This window comes from Myotis lucifugus, unplaced genomic scaffold, assembly GCF_000147115.1.
Source record: "Myotis lucifugus unplaced genomic scaffold, Myoluc2.0 scaffold_211, whole genome shotgun sequence".
Classification (NCBI taxonomy): domain Eukaryota; kingdom Metazoa; phylum Chordata; class Mammalia; order Chiroptera; family Vespertilionidae; genus Myotis; species Myotis lucifugus.
This window is the reverse complement of record NW_005871259.1, coordinates 622,513-639,625: the sequence shown is the minus strand read 5'-3', so window position 1 is coordinate 639,625 and position 17,113 is coordinate 622,513. Positions and strand designations below refer to the sequence as shown.

General features: G+C 37.2%; 1 protein-coding gene across 2 annotated transcripts in view; it reads right to left on the bottom strand.

Moving 5' to 3' along the window:
* KIFAP3 (kinesin associated protein 3) overlaps window positions 1-15,718 on the bottom strand; it is a 112,884-nt gene extending 97,166 nt beyond the window's left edge. Inside the window, exons 1-5 of one of the 2 annotated variants that reach the window (XM_006097756.3) lie at window positions 15,463-15,718; window positions 10,025-10,156; window positions 5,016-5,170; window positions 3,567-3,622; window positions 2,878-3,019 (exon numbers count right to left, since the gene is read on the bottom strand). In XM_006097756.3, coding sequence (XP_006097818.1) covers window positions 2,878-3,019; window positions 3,567-3,622; window positions 5,016-5,170; window positions 10,025-10,156; window positions 15,463-15,494 — 517 coding nt within the window. In that variant the 5' untranslated portion in view covers window positions 15,495-15,718. The remainder of the gene's footprint in view (window positions 1-2,877; window positions 3,020-3,566; window positions 3,623-5,015; window positions 5,171-10,024; window positions 10,157-15,462) is intronic. The other variant, XM_023761590.1, reaches the window with a different exon arrangement.
* Between the last annotated feature and the right edge of the window lie 1,395 nt (window positions 15,719-17,113).

The window sequence follows — 17,113 nt, the reverse complement described above, 5'->3', positions numbered from 1 at the left end:
AATTGCAGCTATAAGAATTATACATGAGTTATCAAGAAATAGCCTAAAGAAAATTAAAGAGTTTACAGAAGGCAAAATTAAAATTCCATTATAATTTTTTAAAGAATATACTAAAGTGATCTCAAAATAATACATACGAAAATGTACAAAATATACAAGGAAATCACAACTATGGTATCTGCGAAAAACAGCAGCCTAACAGCAACTGGAGGAGGCAGAACAGTTTGGTGCTTGCTTCCCAAATCCCTCCTCCAAGAACTGTCACTCTCTAATCCACCTGGATGCTTGCTGAAAAGCTCCATTCCCAGGGTTTTCTTTACTTGTCCTGACTCAGAGCTTGCTCCATGCAGCCTTACACCAGGGCATTTGTTGAAAACTACTTGTTGAGATGTGGCAGTAATGTGCAGCAGCCTTGCCAGTTGGAGTTAACAAGAGGCTGACCTAAATCTTTAAGAGGAATAACTGGAAAAAGATATTCACAGGGTCTCTGAAAAGCTCCAACACATTCCCAGGATTCTATGTGCAGGGATATGAACATGCCAGAGAAAGACCAGAAAAGGACCTAATCTCTCATCTCTGGAAAACCTTAAGGCAGTGGTTCTCAACCTTCTGGCCTTTAAATACAGTTCCTCATGTTGTGACCCAACCATAAAATTATTTTCGTTGCTACTTCATAACTGAAATGTTGCTACTGTTAAGAATCATAATGTAAATATCTGATATGCAGGATGGTCTTAGGCGACCCCTGTGAAAGGGTCGTTTGACCGCCAAAGGGGTCGCGACCCACAGGTTGAGAACCGCTGCCTTAAGGCAATGTGCAAGCAGGAAGTGAAGATAAGGCTCTAAACTACCAGCTTGAGCACTGAAGACAAGCCTCCCTTCTCCACACACACACACATAAACACACACACAGAGCTCCCTCAGCAAAGGTTGGGACACGTAGTGCCAGGCATTTAAGGAAATCTCTATACAATCATCAGCTACTACTAAACTAACTGACCAGAGGATTCAGTGGCTGCACAAAGAATACAGACTTTACAGAAATAATCCAGGAACCTCATTAAACAAATGAACAGCAAAAATAACAGGCCCTGGAGGGAGTGGGAATCAGATTTTCAGAGTTTCCACAAAATTATTTCAAAACAACAATAAAAAATAGAAAGATATGCAAAGAAACAGGACAGGATATCTCGTAATCAGGAAATACAGTCAATAGAAACTGTCCATGAGGAAGTTCAGATGTTGAATTTAGGAGACAGAGATTTAAAATCATCTATTGTAAATATATTCAAAGAACTAAAAGAACTGGCCCGGCCGGCTTGGCTCAGTGGTTAAGTGGCGACCTAGAAATCTGGAGGTCATGGTTGGGTTCCTGGTCAGGGCACATGCCCGGGTTGTGGGCTCCATCCCCAGTCGGGGGTGTGCAGGCGACAGCCAATCAATGATTCTCTCTCATCATTGATCTATCTCTCTCTCCCTCTCCCTTCTTCTCGGAAATCAATAAAAATATATCTTTTAAAAAAAGAACTAAAAGAACTGAAAGAATTAAAGAAAAGTATGAGAAGGTAGGAGAATGATGTCTCAACAAACAAAAAATATCATAAAGAGATACACATTATTTAAAAATGAACCAAGTGGAAATTCTGCAATTGCAAATTACAATATCTGAAACGAAAATTCATTAATAATATTAACAGCAGATATAAGCTAGAAAAAGGAAGAATGAACAAATGTAAAGGCAGGTCAATTAAGATTATCTAGTTTCAGGAACAGAAAGAAAAAAATGAAAAATAAATAAACAGAGTCTCAAAGACCTGGGGAACGTCAACAAGCATACTAACGTAAACAAAATGGGAGTTCCAAGAGGAGAGAAGACAAAAGAGCAAAATGAATATTTAACAAATAATGGCTAACAACTTCCCAAGTTTGCTGAAAAACATTAATCTGCACATCCAAGAAGATCCACAAATTCCAAGTAAGATAAATTCAAAGATATCAACACTTACACACATCATAGTCAAACTGGCAATAGCCAAAGACAAAGAAAATGTTGAAAGCAGCAAGAGAAAAACAATTCAACACGTACACAGGATCCTCAATAAAATTAACAGCAGATTTCACATCAGAAACCATGGAGACATGAAAGCAGTGGCATGACATATTCAAACTGCTAAAAGAAAGACAATCAACCAACAATTCTCTATCCAGCAAAACTATCCTTCAAACACGAAGGAAAACAAAAACTTAAGATAGTAGAACTCCCCTATGACAAATACTAAAGGAAGTCCTTCAGGCTGACATGTATACAAATGTCAAAAGCTTCATATTGCCTCCTAATTGAAAAAATAAAAAAGTGTTCCAGCCTGGCTGGTGTGGATCCATGGTTGGGTGTCGATCTATGAACCAGGAGGTCGGTCACAGTTCAATTCCCAGTCATGGCACATGCTTGGGTTGTGGCTTTGATGCCCAGTAGGAAGTGTGTAGGAGACAGCCAATCAATGATTCTCTCTTATCACTGATGTTTCTCTCTCTCTCTCTTTCTCTCTCTCTCTCTTCCCTCTCTCTCTCTCTCTCTCTCCCTTCCTCTCTGAAATCAAGAAAAATATATATTTTAAAAAAGTATTCCGAATTAGAAGAAAAGATACAGTACCAATAATGCTTGATTTCCCTTATTAAATGATTGATGAATTTTCCAGAGAACATTTAGATGTTATGCTCTCATGTTAAAAATTTGAAGAAGAAAGGTAATAAAGAGCTGGAAAAAGTATATTTTTAAGTTTAGCATAAATAATTTTAACTTAATTCTCTAATATAATAATTTAAAAATCATATTTTACAATAATTTTTCTAATTTTAATATTTATAACTATAAGTTACCATTTAATAGTAGTTCTTCCAAGTTATCAGGATTTCGAGCAAGTTGCAGGATCAAAGCAGAACCCCGAACCTTGTCAGGTATATCTTCATACAATAACTCAATGTATTCATCCATATCATTAATGTTAGCAACTTCATCAATCTGAAACAAAGGAAGAAGAAGAAAGTATTCCAACATAATAATAATGCTTAACAGAGCCACTGTCAAAGGAATGATATTTTGTGATCAATATATTGCCTTTTATAATAATAGATAAGTTTTTCAAAGGACTCATAGAGGGGGAAATTAGACCTTTGGGTGCTAGGACTTCAATACAAAAGTAATTATAAACTATATGATAAAATGGGATGTATATAAGCTCTAAACTTGGTCTATCAAGTATAAAATATTTTAAATGTAATACAAAGTAATTTGTATCATTATAATAAATAATATTTCAAAACATTGCAATAAAAATATTTAAACCACTTCACAACTTATTTTTCTATCAAAATAAATTGTCTAAAAAAATACCCAATAATTTTTGCCTTTATCAATTAAATACTGACTTTCTACCTTTTTCAGGCACTTCTAAGTTCAATCATTTTTTAAAAATTATACATATGTTTAATGTTGATTGTATGAATTACTTATGGTAAAAGGCAACACCTTACAATCATATTTCTGTTAGATCAGAATGTAGTCTTACCTCCATTCCTTCAAAAGGAGGTGGATCTTTAGGTTTGCTTGTTTTTTCTTTTTTTTCTGTAAAAAAAAAAAAGTTGTGTTGTTTTTTTAAATGAGAAGAACTAGGTTTTTAGCATTTCTGAATAATTTTTATTCTCAGCAGCTGATTAGTTAAGCTTAATTTTGCTTTTAAATAAGTTCATAGGCATCCAATTCACTCAACAAATACCTATTGATTATACAATGTGAGTTAGTAACTCTATTTAGGGCTAACTAATAAAAGTATACATTAGGCACAAGGCAGTTTATTTCCTGTTCATAGAGAGACAAGACGAACTTGAAAAGGTTTAAACAAATTTTCTATTTCATTTGTTTTACTTAGTATAATCAAAACTTAAGCCTTTATAAGTCATTTCAAGGGCATCATATTTTGGAATTTACCCATGATGAAAGATATGTAAATGTAATACTATGAAATGAAATAACTAACCATTCAATAATCTGAGATGATTTTGCATTAAAATGTCTGTATTTTTATTTTGTTTCATTTTTGGTTTAGATGATTTGAAAATGCCTTCTATAAATAATCAGTCACTTAGTTCTAATATTTTAATGGCTTAGTTCTTGTTGAGGGACTGAAAATAGAAGCATGTTAACAATAGAGACATTGAGGAATGAAAAGGAAGTATTTTCCTAAGAAAGATTCATAAAACATAACATTAGGATAGTCTAATGCATATGACATATATTTAACATTTAAATAATTAAGTAACCCATTCAAATAATAAACTAAATGTCAATGAGAAATTTAGAAAACATAAATCTAGTTGGAGTAGAGAAAATAGGTTTTCTGCCCCTAATTCTCTCCTATTGTTATTCTAGAGTCAATATGACAGATATCTGCTTTTTATTTCTTATTTCAGCATTTGTGTGGATGTGCACATACACAGGCACAGTATGAAATAGAAACATCATTTTGTGTAGAACTGTCCTATATAATAAAACCCTAATATGCAAATCAACCAAACGGTGGAAGGACCAGTTGCTATGATGCACACTGACCACCAGGGGTCAGACGTTCAATGCAGGAGCTGCCCCCTGGTGGTCAGTGTGCTCCCACAGGGAGAGTGCCGCTCAGCCAGAAGCCGGGCTCATGGCTGGTGAGTGCAGCAGCAGTGGCAAGAGCCTCTCCCACCTCCACTGCAGGCAGGTGGTAAGGAGCGAGGGGTCCCGGACTGCGAGAGGGCACAGGCCAGGCTGAGGAACATCCCCCTCCCCCACAGTGAATGTAGTCTAATATAAAGCTCAACACGTATAAAACAAATATGTTTGTTTATTCTTTCGTTTACTTATTCACAGCACTGGCAAAACAAAACACAAAACAAAACAGAAAACCCCCACATTAATGTAAAGCTCAAACTACAGTCAAACAAGTCCAGTTTGCATTAAAAAGTCAGAAGTTTCTACTTACCCTTTCCTGACAAAGAGTCTCGGCGGTTCTGGAGATAGTACAACAGCTGCTCTACCTCATTTAGTTTTGAGGGATGAATGAGTTTACATTCTTCAACCACCTTCCGTGCCAGGGAAGTTATATCTGTGTTGGCATTGAGACTCTTAAGACGAATGCTGCAAGCATATCAGAATTTTCCAATTCAAGTATTAAAGTAAGTGGTAACTTAAATAATATTTCATTAAATAACTTATAAAACATTTAAAGACTCTTATATAATGAAGTGTTAGATATAATTAGGCTTAGAACAATGCAAAACAATGATTTTCTTTGAGCTGGATAAATGAGATAACAAAAGGAACATAAAGCCTACATCAGCCTTTCCAGGCAGAAGAGCATATTGGAAGACCTAATTTTAAAACAATCTTCTGATGTAATACATATAAAGTCTTTAGTCATTGGATGTGAGAGTCCATAATACCAGGAGTGAATAACTTTCTGACCATAGTCACGAAATCATTTATGTTTTTCAGTTAGGAACAAGACATAATATTGGTTATTTTGGATTCAGTTTTTCTCGTGGAAATTATATAGTAGAAGGAAGAAGAAAAAAAGCAGGATGCATTTTAAGACCTATATGAGGAATTCTGAAGAACATTTTATACTTGTTAGTATGTTAATAAAAATAAATAAACCAGCTTTTCTCTCCTTTTTAATTTAGTCCAGGAGATTCATTGGAAGATAAGTAAAAAAGGTTATTCAGAGTCTGGAAACAATTGCCCGTTTACATGAATTTATGGCACCAAGGAGACCTATGAAAACATAAAATTAGGTGCAGGGTGAAGACTCAAGCAGATATGTTCGTACAAGGCTCAGATGAAAAGAGAGAAACAGCCCTGACCAGTTTGGCTCAGTGGATAGAGCATCGGCCTGCAAACTGAAAGGCCCCAGGTTCGATTCCAGTCAAGGGCATGTACCTTGGTTGTGGGCACATCCCCAGTAGGGGTGTGTAGGAGGCTGCTGATCGATGTTTCCCTCTCATCGACATTTCCTAACTCTCTGCCTCTCTCCCTTCCTCTCTGTAGAAAAATCAATAAAATATATTTTTAAAAAAGAGAAACATAAGAAAGTAGCCATTATATAGAATTATTTCTTGGTAAAGACCACTGACATTTGGAGAGACATCAAGGTGTTAGAAGGCAGCAGGGACAGAAATCTCAGAAAAAGGTTCTGTACTAAGCATCTGTGCAATCATCATTCAGGTGAAGATGATCTCTCTAGAAATAAGTCCAGCAGAGTGATTTAGAAATTACTTACAGGTATATAGTCATCCCTAAGTCTGGTCCTCTTGGGATTCTACAAACTACCTAATAGCTTTTAATAAATTCCTTTTATATTTAAATTTGCTACAATGTTCCTTTGTTACTCTGTTCCTTTATTTTAAAATTTTTGGTTGTTTATATTCCTACCTTTTAAATTCTTGATTCTATTTTTGTATAATTTTACTGCACACCAGAAGACAGAGATAGAAAGGAGAGTCCATTCAGAGAAAAACTCTCGAAAGACCTCTCCATGTTTAATTTTATCAGGAACTTCGAAATCTTGATTGTTTCTAGAAATCCAATAAAGATGAGGCACAATAGGAACACTATAAACGTGTTTTTAAAATTTCTTACTAGTTGTTTTTTAGAGCAGTTTCAGGTTTACAGAAAAATTGTGCATAAAGTACAGAGTTCCCATATATACACCCACTACCACCCCAATACAGTTTTGTTTTTTTTGTTATTACCACCTTTGTTACAACTGATGAACTGATATTGATACATTATCAATTTAGGTCTACAGTTTACATTAGGATTTACTGTGTTGTATAGTTCTATGGGCTTTGAGAAATGCATCCTGTGTCCACCATTATAGTATCATAAAGCATAGTTTTATTGCCCTAAACATGCTCCGTGCTCCACCTATTCTTTCCTCCCCCACCCCCTGAAACCCTGATAAACTCAATTTTTTTACTTTAGTTTTTCCTTTTCTAGAATGTTACGTAGTTGGAATCATACAGAATGTAGCTTTTCAAGCCTGACTTCTTTTACTTAGTAATATGCATTTAAATCCCCCCATGTCTGTTCATAACTTGATAGTCGGTTTCTTTTTAGTGCTGAATAATACTTGATTGTATGGACACACCAGTGTTTGCTTACCTGTTTGTCAATTGAAAAACATGTTGGTTGCCTCCAACTGTTGACAATTATAAATAAAACTGTTATACACATTCATGTGCAGGTTTTTGTAGACATAAATTTCTAACTCATGTGGGTTAATATCTAGAAGCAAAACTGCTGGATCATATGGTAAGTTTATGTTTAGCTTTAGAAGAAACTGCCAAATTGTCTTCCAAAGTACCACTTTATACTTCTACCAGCAATGAATGAGTTCCTATTGCTTTACATCCTCACCAGCATTTGGTCCTGTCAGTGTTTTGGATTTTACCCATTCTAATAGGTGTACAGTGGTATCTTGATCTAATAAAGCAGATTTTTCTATTTCTTTTTAGATCTATTTTTTACCAACATATATATTAGCAATTTGATTCATCTTCTTTCCATTAAAAGTAATAGACAGGTTTTCTTCTTTTAGTGTATAGGTCTCTCCTAAATCCTTACTTATTACAAAAGACAAAGAAAAAAATAGATAGGGGTAGAATTTTTAGAAAATGTTACCTGTATGTTTACTGATTATTCCTATAATAAAAAACTAGAATCTTCATAGGCAGCCATATCTATTAATAATACCAAAAACTCACAAGAAAAATACCCATATTATTTTTGGACTATAACCATCAGTTTCTCATAAAGAAATTTTCAGAAACTGGGACTCTCTTAAAGATGGGCTTATACACTCCTTTGCCAAATAAAGAAGATTGAAATACAAGTCTTCTTGACCTGGGCCATAGCACTGACTACCCAAATTTAACGACATTTTCACTTCATACCTATCTCAATCTTTATGAGTGTCCCCTCCACCCCAGCTGTTGCCATTGATAAAAACTCTTGAGTTATCAACAATCCACATTCTGCTTTTGGTCCTACAACATGATTCCTCTCCAAATCGTGTGCACCAGGGTGGAGTATTCCAAAATTGAGGTCCTTGGGTTTTCCCCTTAATGATGTTTAAATTCACTTACTCCAACAACAGTAGGTAGTATTCTTTCCAGCTGGCTGACTCCCTAGTGAATGCATCCCTTGTCTAGAAAAACTTTGGATTTTCAAACACAACATTCTCATTTAAGATTCGTGCAATAGGCCTTCCTTCCCCTGGCTGCCGGCACTGGTTTTCCTCTGGCACCCGGGACCCAGGACCCAGGCCTTAGCTCTGGCCGCAGCAGAGAAGGCAAGCCTCGAGGCTTCTCCGCTCTGACCGCAGCAGAGAAGCCAAGCCTCTTCAGTCTTCAGTCATCTTCAGTTTTCGCTCCTCGCCTGAATATGCAAATTAACCACCATCTTTGTTGGGTTAATTTGCATACTCATCCTGATTGGCTGGTGGGCGTAGCGGAGTGACACCAATTTGCATGTTTCGCTTTTATTAGTGTAGATAAGGTTACTGACTGCATTCTCAAGAAATAAAATCTAAATTTCTCTCATGAAATGCGGATGTAGGAGGTTCTAAAGACAAAAACTCTGCTCTGCTCGCTTGTCTTTGGCAAATTAATAAGATCTCAAAGGATTTTTCACAATGTACAAAACTCAGGCAGCAATCACAGGCACACAAATGGAAGAGAAAAGGTGTAAGAAAACAGAAAAACGTGTGAGCATGTGAGTTAGGATTTACAGTGTATGTGTGTATGCAAGTGTGTATCTCTTCAATCTAGCAGATTATCCAAAGAGTTATTTTTAATGAATTCAATGTGTGATTTAGTCTCCTTCTAACCCAAGAAGAAGACAAATTAGGAATATTAATAGACTAGGCAGCTACTCTTTTGGCTGTTATACACCAAAGTTTCCCAATTACAGCACTATCAAAATTTTGGGCCAAATAGTTCTTTGTTTGTAGGTTGCTATTTTGTGCATTATAGGTTCCTTAGCAGCACCCTGGCCTCTAGCCATTAAATTCCCTTAGCACCCCTCTAGTTATGACAACCCAAATGTCTTCAGGTATTGCCAAATGTCACCTCGGGAACGGGAGTGGGAGGGTGGGGGGTGGATCAGAACCAGTCGAGAACCACTGCTATAATACAGTGCTTTTCAGTGTTATAAATACTATCACATGTACTCCTAGCAGTCTGAATACACTTAATACCACCAAAACACACTAAAATTCTTTTTAACTACTTCCCAAACCAAATTTTTTATGGAGGGAAGAAGACTGGGAGAGAAAACTAGGTAATCTCAGACCTTCTTTACTTCCACAAAACTATGGAAGGAATTCAAGATCACTACCAGCACAACTGCAGACTGATGAAAGAGGCCAGTTCCCCAGGAGGTCCTCAAAGAATTACAAATGCAGAAAGAAAAGGGTGTAGGATATTGGAAGATTTAAGCTCAATACGTTGAGACAGAAAATGCTTGTCTTATTAGGATCTTCTAGCGGACTAGATTTTTAAGGGATGAATTCAAGGTGCATGCCCCATTTGGAAATTTTGGAAGTCATACTACTTTCAGAAATTCCAGGGAAGAAGAACACAGGATCTCCAAAAATACAAATTTCCTAAATTAAGCTAAAAAGTCCCACATAAACATATCTTAAAATTGATTTCACAAGTTGTAGCTTATATTCTATTATATGCATTTACTAAATGGAATAAATCAGAATAGGTATTTTTTAGTAGGTTCCCATTATGTACATAGACATGATTTTCTCTAAATATATCTGCATCTATAGTTTAATCTTGTCTCTGCTTCACTAAAATGAAGTATGTCTAGAAGAATGCCATAAAGATTTATCATCTATGCAGATTTAAATACTATCAGATTTCTACAAAGTTTGTATAAGGTTCACTACTTTCAAAATGTACACAAAGAAAGAAAACTTACATTTTTTGGCATTCTTTCCGTTCTCCCAACATGGGATCCCCCATTTCTCCAAGAATAGTAGCTTCCACTTCATATTGAACAATGAGTGCTTTTTCTGATGGATGTACATCAATATTTCCTCCTTTAACTTTCCTGCAATGTAAAATAAAAATAGGCATAGATAAAAAACTCATAAAATGCCCATGGTTCTTATCTAGGTTCTAGTTCCAAAAACAAGTGAGCTGGGTTAACATGCATTTAAATCAGATTCACATAAAATGGCAACATTCCCAAAGTGATCTACAGATTCAATATAACCACTATCAAATTCTCAAAGCTTTTTTTACAGAAATGGAAAAGAGATAATAAAATCCATGTGGAAACACAAGGGATACTGAGTAGCCAAAACAATCTTGTAAAAGAAAAACAAAGTTGGAAGACTCACATTTTCCAATTTCAAAATGTACTACAAAGGCTACAGTAATCAAAACAGTGAAGTACTAGCAGAAAGGTAGACACACAGATCAATGGAATAGAACTGAGCCCAGAAATAAACTCCTATATATATAGTCGATTGATTTCAACAAAGGTGACAACCTTTCATTGGGGGAAAGAACAATTTCTTTAACAAATGTGCCAAGACACTGGGCATATAAAATAATGAAATTAAACCCTTGCGGCCCAGCACATAATTAACTCAAAATGGATCACATAAATTTAAAATCCAAACCTAAAAAACTCTTAGAAGAAAACATAGGGGCAAAACTTCATGACCTTGAATTTGAGAATGGTTTCTTAAATAATAACATCAAAAGCAACCAAAACCCTAAAGACCTCCCTTCCCCCACAAAAACCAATAATACCCTATAATCTAATGAATGAATTCAGTAAAATTGCAGGATACAGAATCAATATACAGAAATATATTGTGTTTCTATATATCAATAATGACCTATCAGAAGGAGAATTTAAGAAAACAATTCTATTTACAACTGCATCAAAAAGCATAAAATACCTAGGAATAAATTTTACCACAGAGGTGAAAAACTTATACTTTGAAAATTATAAGACACTGAAGAACTGAAGAAGACACAAATAAATGGAAGGCTATACCTTGCTCATTTATTAGAATCAAAACAGTATGGTACTGGCATAAAAACAGACATATAGATATATGGAATAGAAATATAGAGCCCAGAGAATAGAAAATTCTCACTTATATGGTCAATTTATCTATGACAAAGGAGGCAAGAACATACAATGGGGTAAAGACAGTCTCTTCAATAAGTGATATTGGAAAAACTGGACAGATACATGATAAAAATTAAATTGGACCACTTTCTTATACCTTACACAAAAATAAACTCAGAATGGATTAAAGACTTAAATGTAACACCTAATATCATAAAACTCCTAGAAGAAAACATGGGCAGTAAACTCTTCAACATCGCTCTTAGCAATATCTTTTTGGATATGTCTCCTTGGGCAGGGGAAACAAAAAATAAACAATAAACAAATGGAACTACATTAAACTAAAGCTTTGTACAGTGAAGAAAACCATCAACAAAATGAAAAGACACCATTTGCAACAGCATGGATGACTTGAAGAGTATTATGCTAAGTGAAATAAAACAGTCATAAAGATAAATAGCACATGATCTCACTCATGTGGAATCTAATAAACAAAAGAAATTGAAAAACAAAATAGATCCAGAGACATAGAATCATGGAACAGACTGTTAAACCTCAGAGGGAAGGTGGGGGAGGGTGGGTGGGAAAAGATCAACCAAAGAACTTGCATGAATCTATCAATAACGCATGGATACAGACAATAGGGTGGTGAAGGCCTGGGTGGAGCTCCGGGGTGGGCTAGAAGAGGTCAATGGGGGAAAAAAGGGGACATATGTAATACTTTGAAAAATAAAGATGTTTCAAAAATTAAAAATAAAAATAAATAAAAATTGGAAGAATAAAATGATCTTGAAATCCTATTTACTTTTTCGAATGTTATGGGGTTGAACTGAATAAATCTCCTTATCTTTGAACTCCTTTTCTACAACCTATTAAAGCTGGTTTTGCATTCTAGGGAAAAAAAAAAGACAACCTACTAAATGGGAGAAGACATTCACAAATGATACACCAACAAGGGGTTAATATCCAAAATATATAAGGAACTCATACAACTGAACACCAAAAAACAAACAATCCAATTTTAAAAATGGGTAGAGGACTGGAATAGACATTTCTCCAAAGAGGACATACAGATGGCCAACAGACATGAAAAGATGCTAAACATCACTAATCATCAGGGAAATTCAAATCAAAACTACAATGAGGTATCACCTCACACCTGTCAGAGTGCTATCAACAAATAACAAGTGCTGACAAGGATGAGGAGGAAAGGAAACCCTCATACACTGTTGGCGGGATTGTAAATTAGTGCAGCTACTATGGAAAATAGTATGGTAATTCCTCAAAAACTTAAAAATAGAACTGCTATATTTTCCAGCAATTCCACTTCTGGGTATTTGTCTGAAGGAAACAAAAACACTAGGTATATGCACCCCTATGTTCACTGCAGCATTATGTACAATATCCAAGATATGGAAGCAACCTAGGTTTCCACCAATAGATGAATGGATAAAGAAGATGTGGTACATATCAGCAATAAAAATCTAAAAATACAAAATAAGTAAAAAAAACAAAAAACAGAAACAGACCCATAGATATAGAGAATGAGTTGATGGGTTGACAAAGGGGAGGGAAGGACTAGAATTTAAAAATCAACGATCATGTAAAGCTTTTTAAAAAAGCAAAAGCAACTAAACAAAATATGAATTTAAAACTTTTGCATATGAACGGACACTATGAAGAGAGTGAAAACACAATCCACAGAGTGGGATAAAATATTTGCAAATCATTAATATGATAGGGAACCAATTTCCAGAAAATATAAAGAATTTTTTCTCCAAAGAGGGCAGAGAATGGCCAAGAAGTATATGAAAAGATGTTCAATGTCACTAGTAATTAGGGAAATGTAAACCAAAACTACAATATCACTTCACATCCATCAGAATAGGCACATTTTTAAAAAATAAGTGCTAGCAAGGATGTGAAGAATTGGAACCCGCATACATTGCTGGTGGGAAAGTAAAATGGTGCAGCCACTGTGAAAAACAGTTCAGTAGTTCCTCAAGAAGTTAAACATGTAATTAGCATATGACCCAGCAACAACTGAAAATATACCGAAAGAGTGAAAACAGATGTTTAAACAAAAACTAGTACTGGAATGTTCATAGTAGCTTTATTCATAATAGCCAATAGATGGAAACAGCCTAAATGTCCATCAACAGATGAACGGATAAACAAAATATGCTGTATCCATAAAATATGTTATTATTCAGCTATTAAAAGAAATGAAGTACTGTATTGATGAATGCGAAACATGGATAAATGCTGAGTATCTATACTGTGTGAAAAAAGCTTTACACAGGCCACATATTTATCATATACTTATATCACTTCTCATAAATACAATAAAATAATTACTTCTGGTAATATTCAGTTTAAAATATGTATTCTTTGCTACATTTTAAGCACCATAAAGGCAGGGAAAGTATGTCTCATCTAATACTTTAAAATTCATATATATTTTTTTTTATTTTTTATTTTATTTTTTTATTTCAGAGAGGAAAGGAGAGGGAGAGAGAAACATCAATGATGAGACAGAATCATTGACCAGCTGCCTCCTGCACACCCTCGACTGGGGATGGAGCCTGCAACCGGGGCATGTGCCCTGACGTGGAATTATACTAGTAAGTATGCCTAAAAAAAACTACCTTCTGGCACAACTGTATTATTACATGAAAATAAGCTAATGCTCTAACAGTGGCTCTTTGCTCTAGAACAGCGGTCCTCAACCTGTGGGTTGCAAACCCTTTGTGGGTCGAACAACCCTTTCACAGGGGTCGCCTAAGACCATCGGAAAACACATATATAATTACATATTGTTTTTGTGATTAATCACTATGCTTTAATTATGTTCAATTTGTAACAATGAAAATACATCCTGCATATCAGATATTTACATTACGATTCATAACAGTAGCAACATTACAGTTATGAAGTAGCAACGAAAATAATTTTATGGTTGGGGGCCACCACAACATGAGGAACTGTATTAAAGGGTCACGGCATGGTTAGGATGGTTGAGAACCACTGCTCTAGAACAATTTTATATTAAAGTTGAAAGAATTTGTTTTCTTCTGTCACCAAATTTTCAATTGAAAAGATCAATGTAATCAATGAGGAAATAAATGCTTGTTATGACTATATATCCTTTTAAAAAATGAGAAGGGCAGGCAATAGATGCCCCAGTCCTGCAAAGACAGTACAGTTAGCTGATTGGTTGGTTGACTATACAACTGTTTGAATCCCTTTTAAGATGAGATCTTTCCGTAATGGTAAGGGCCCTGCCACGCCAGGGTAAAAATACTCAGTAAAAGCATGTTGTAACTTATAACAATACCACCACCTTACATGCATGTTTTATCTCTTAAAAGCATTTTCACATTTGGTCCTCTCATAAGGTAATATTTGCCCTGCTTTCCATTTTTATATAAGGAAACGGTGTCCAAAAGAATACATGTGACAGGGACTTTAAGAATGGAGCGTCCTGATTAAGGTTTTTTTTTTTTTTCCTATTGGATCACTAGTAACTCTTGGTCCACTGAAAGGTATCCTATTCATCAGGGATGATCATATCTTTGACAGGAGTCAAACCAATAATCCCACAGAGTTACAGTGTTCTTTAAAGAGTCACTGATACTACAAATATTTTGAAATTAAAATAATCACGGCCTGTTCCATGCCAAGCTCCTGGACGAACCTCTTGATAATTACGATCCTATAAAAAGGACACTGTACACATGCATGGCAGTCAAAGGGATGAAGCAGAGGAGGAAAGCAGACACAGGCCGGAGAGCAACATCTCAGTCCAGCCTCCCGTCAGCGAAAAGCCACCACTTGTCTCCCCTTCATCATGTCAGAACCGAGGGCAGGGAACCCCACACTGGAGGCTGAGGGCATAAGCGCCAGGAGACCTCATCTCCAGGCCCCCACGGGATTGCCCTGTTAGGGGAAATGCCGAACTGGAATGGGAAAGGGGGAGGGGGGCACGGGAAGCCGGGTTTCCTCGTCCTGAGCCCCTCCCCCCCGAAATCGGGGACGCCGCCAGAGCTACCGCGAGGTCCTCCCGGCCCCTCGGAGGCAGGTGGGCGGCTGCAGAACCTCTCACCCAATGCACCTTCCCTTCCCTTCCTGGGACTCCTCCCGTGTCCACCTCTCTGCGGAGCGTAGGTCTCGCTTTGCCCAGTGACACCTCAAGGCCAACCCCCAAACCTCTAAGAATATCTCAGGGTCCCCGGCCAGGAGGGCGGGGCTGTGCCTTGGGGAGTCACCTTTTGAGGTATCTGGCGTCCTCCCCCTGCATGGCGGCGGCGGCGACGGCGTGGGGAGGATGGGGGTGCCTCAAAGAGGCCTGCAGAGCTACTTCCGGAAACGGTGGTCAAAGTCCCCGGGCCCCCAAAGGCGATGACAGTGCCGAGGCCTGCAAGACCGAGCCGGGGCAGCGATGTGGTTACCAAGGTGAGGCCGCCGGCTCCTCCCACAGTTCCCAGGCCCCCAAACACTGGAGCCGCCCAGGCCGGCTCGTAGACGCCGCAGTCAGCCCCGCCTCACCCAGCTCCGCCTCAAGGCGCCTGCGCCCGCTCTGCAGCGCCATTAGGCGCAGGCGCAGTGAGAGCTGCTGGACCCTGGGACTAATCTGACGCACCCCGGAGCAGAGCGTGAAGATTTTTGCAGCAGATTTGGGCGTCAGTGGTTAAGGTGTGGCGTCCTGGTCACCGCCCCCTTGAAGATGGGAATGAAAAAGAATCATCCCAGTTATTCAAATTAGAATTTCAGGTCCTCAGTTTGAAAAGAGGGAAAGGGAATCCACTAACCTTTTCTTTAGAGAATGCTATAGAGCAGTCAGCCCTCGGTTAATAACCTGTCAAGTGAGGTTTGTATTTTGGGGGGACATTGTGGAAAAGGGACTGCACTGAAAAGCTCTAACTAATGCAGATAGTCTGACACTTGTGCAAAATGAACAGCAACTTTGATTCAGAGTCAAATCTTTACATTCCACTTTGGTATCTTAGATCATTCTAGAATGACCCCCCTTCCATCCCCACACCCCCCAACCCCCACAAAAACAGCGCGTGAAACTCCACCTCTTCCAGTAATTGTCCCTAAATCAAGGTACTTTGCGAATTGTTTCCTTTTAGGCAGGCAACTGTTGGCAGTGCAAATCAAAGGGAAGAAAGAATGTCCTTGAACCTTAGCAAGTAACTGTCTGCTTTTACATCTAATCCTATTCGCTCAGCTGCCACATCTATGCAAATGACTCACGTTAATTTATTCAATAAATACCGAGGCCCAGCTTTGTGCCAAACACCAAACCAGGCTCTATGGATACAAAGAAGGTACCTCCACTCCCTCTCCTCATCCTGTCGCTCTCTTCTAGTTCTTTATTTTCAGTCACTCACGACCATGCCTACATAGTTATTCCACTGCCTTTTTCAAATACAATAAGTTACTGCAATGACCTACATTTAATATTAAATATATAGAAACCCACTAAGAGATATTATTTTAACTGCCCATCCATTCCCACCAGCAGCACTATTTATGTCAGCTAACTTTGACATCTTCCCTGGCATCATGCCCTCTTATTAACTATGACAAAATCCTACCATTTCTTCCTTCAAAATATTCCTGCAATTCAGCTTTTCTTCCTCATCCCCACTTCTACCTACTAGTCTAACTACACCTTACTTGGAATACTGCAATTCTTCCCTAACTGTCCTTCCTATTTTATGCTTATTCCCAAATATTCATTCTTAAAACTGATAATAACATTTTACAAGTTATCATGCATGGCTAGGTTACTTTAAAACTCTCACAATACCTAAAGTTGCCAGACCACAATATCCATTAAAATGCATAGATCAGATAACAAGCATTCTTGCAATGTAAGCTCCCTGAGATTGGAGATTTTGTTTTGTTCAC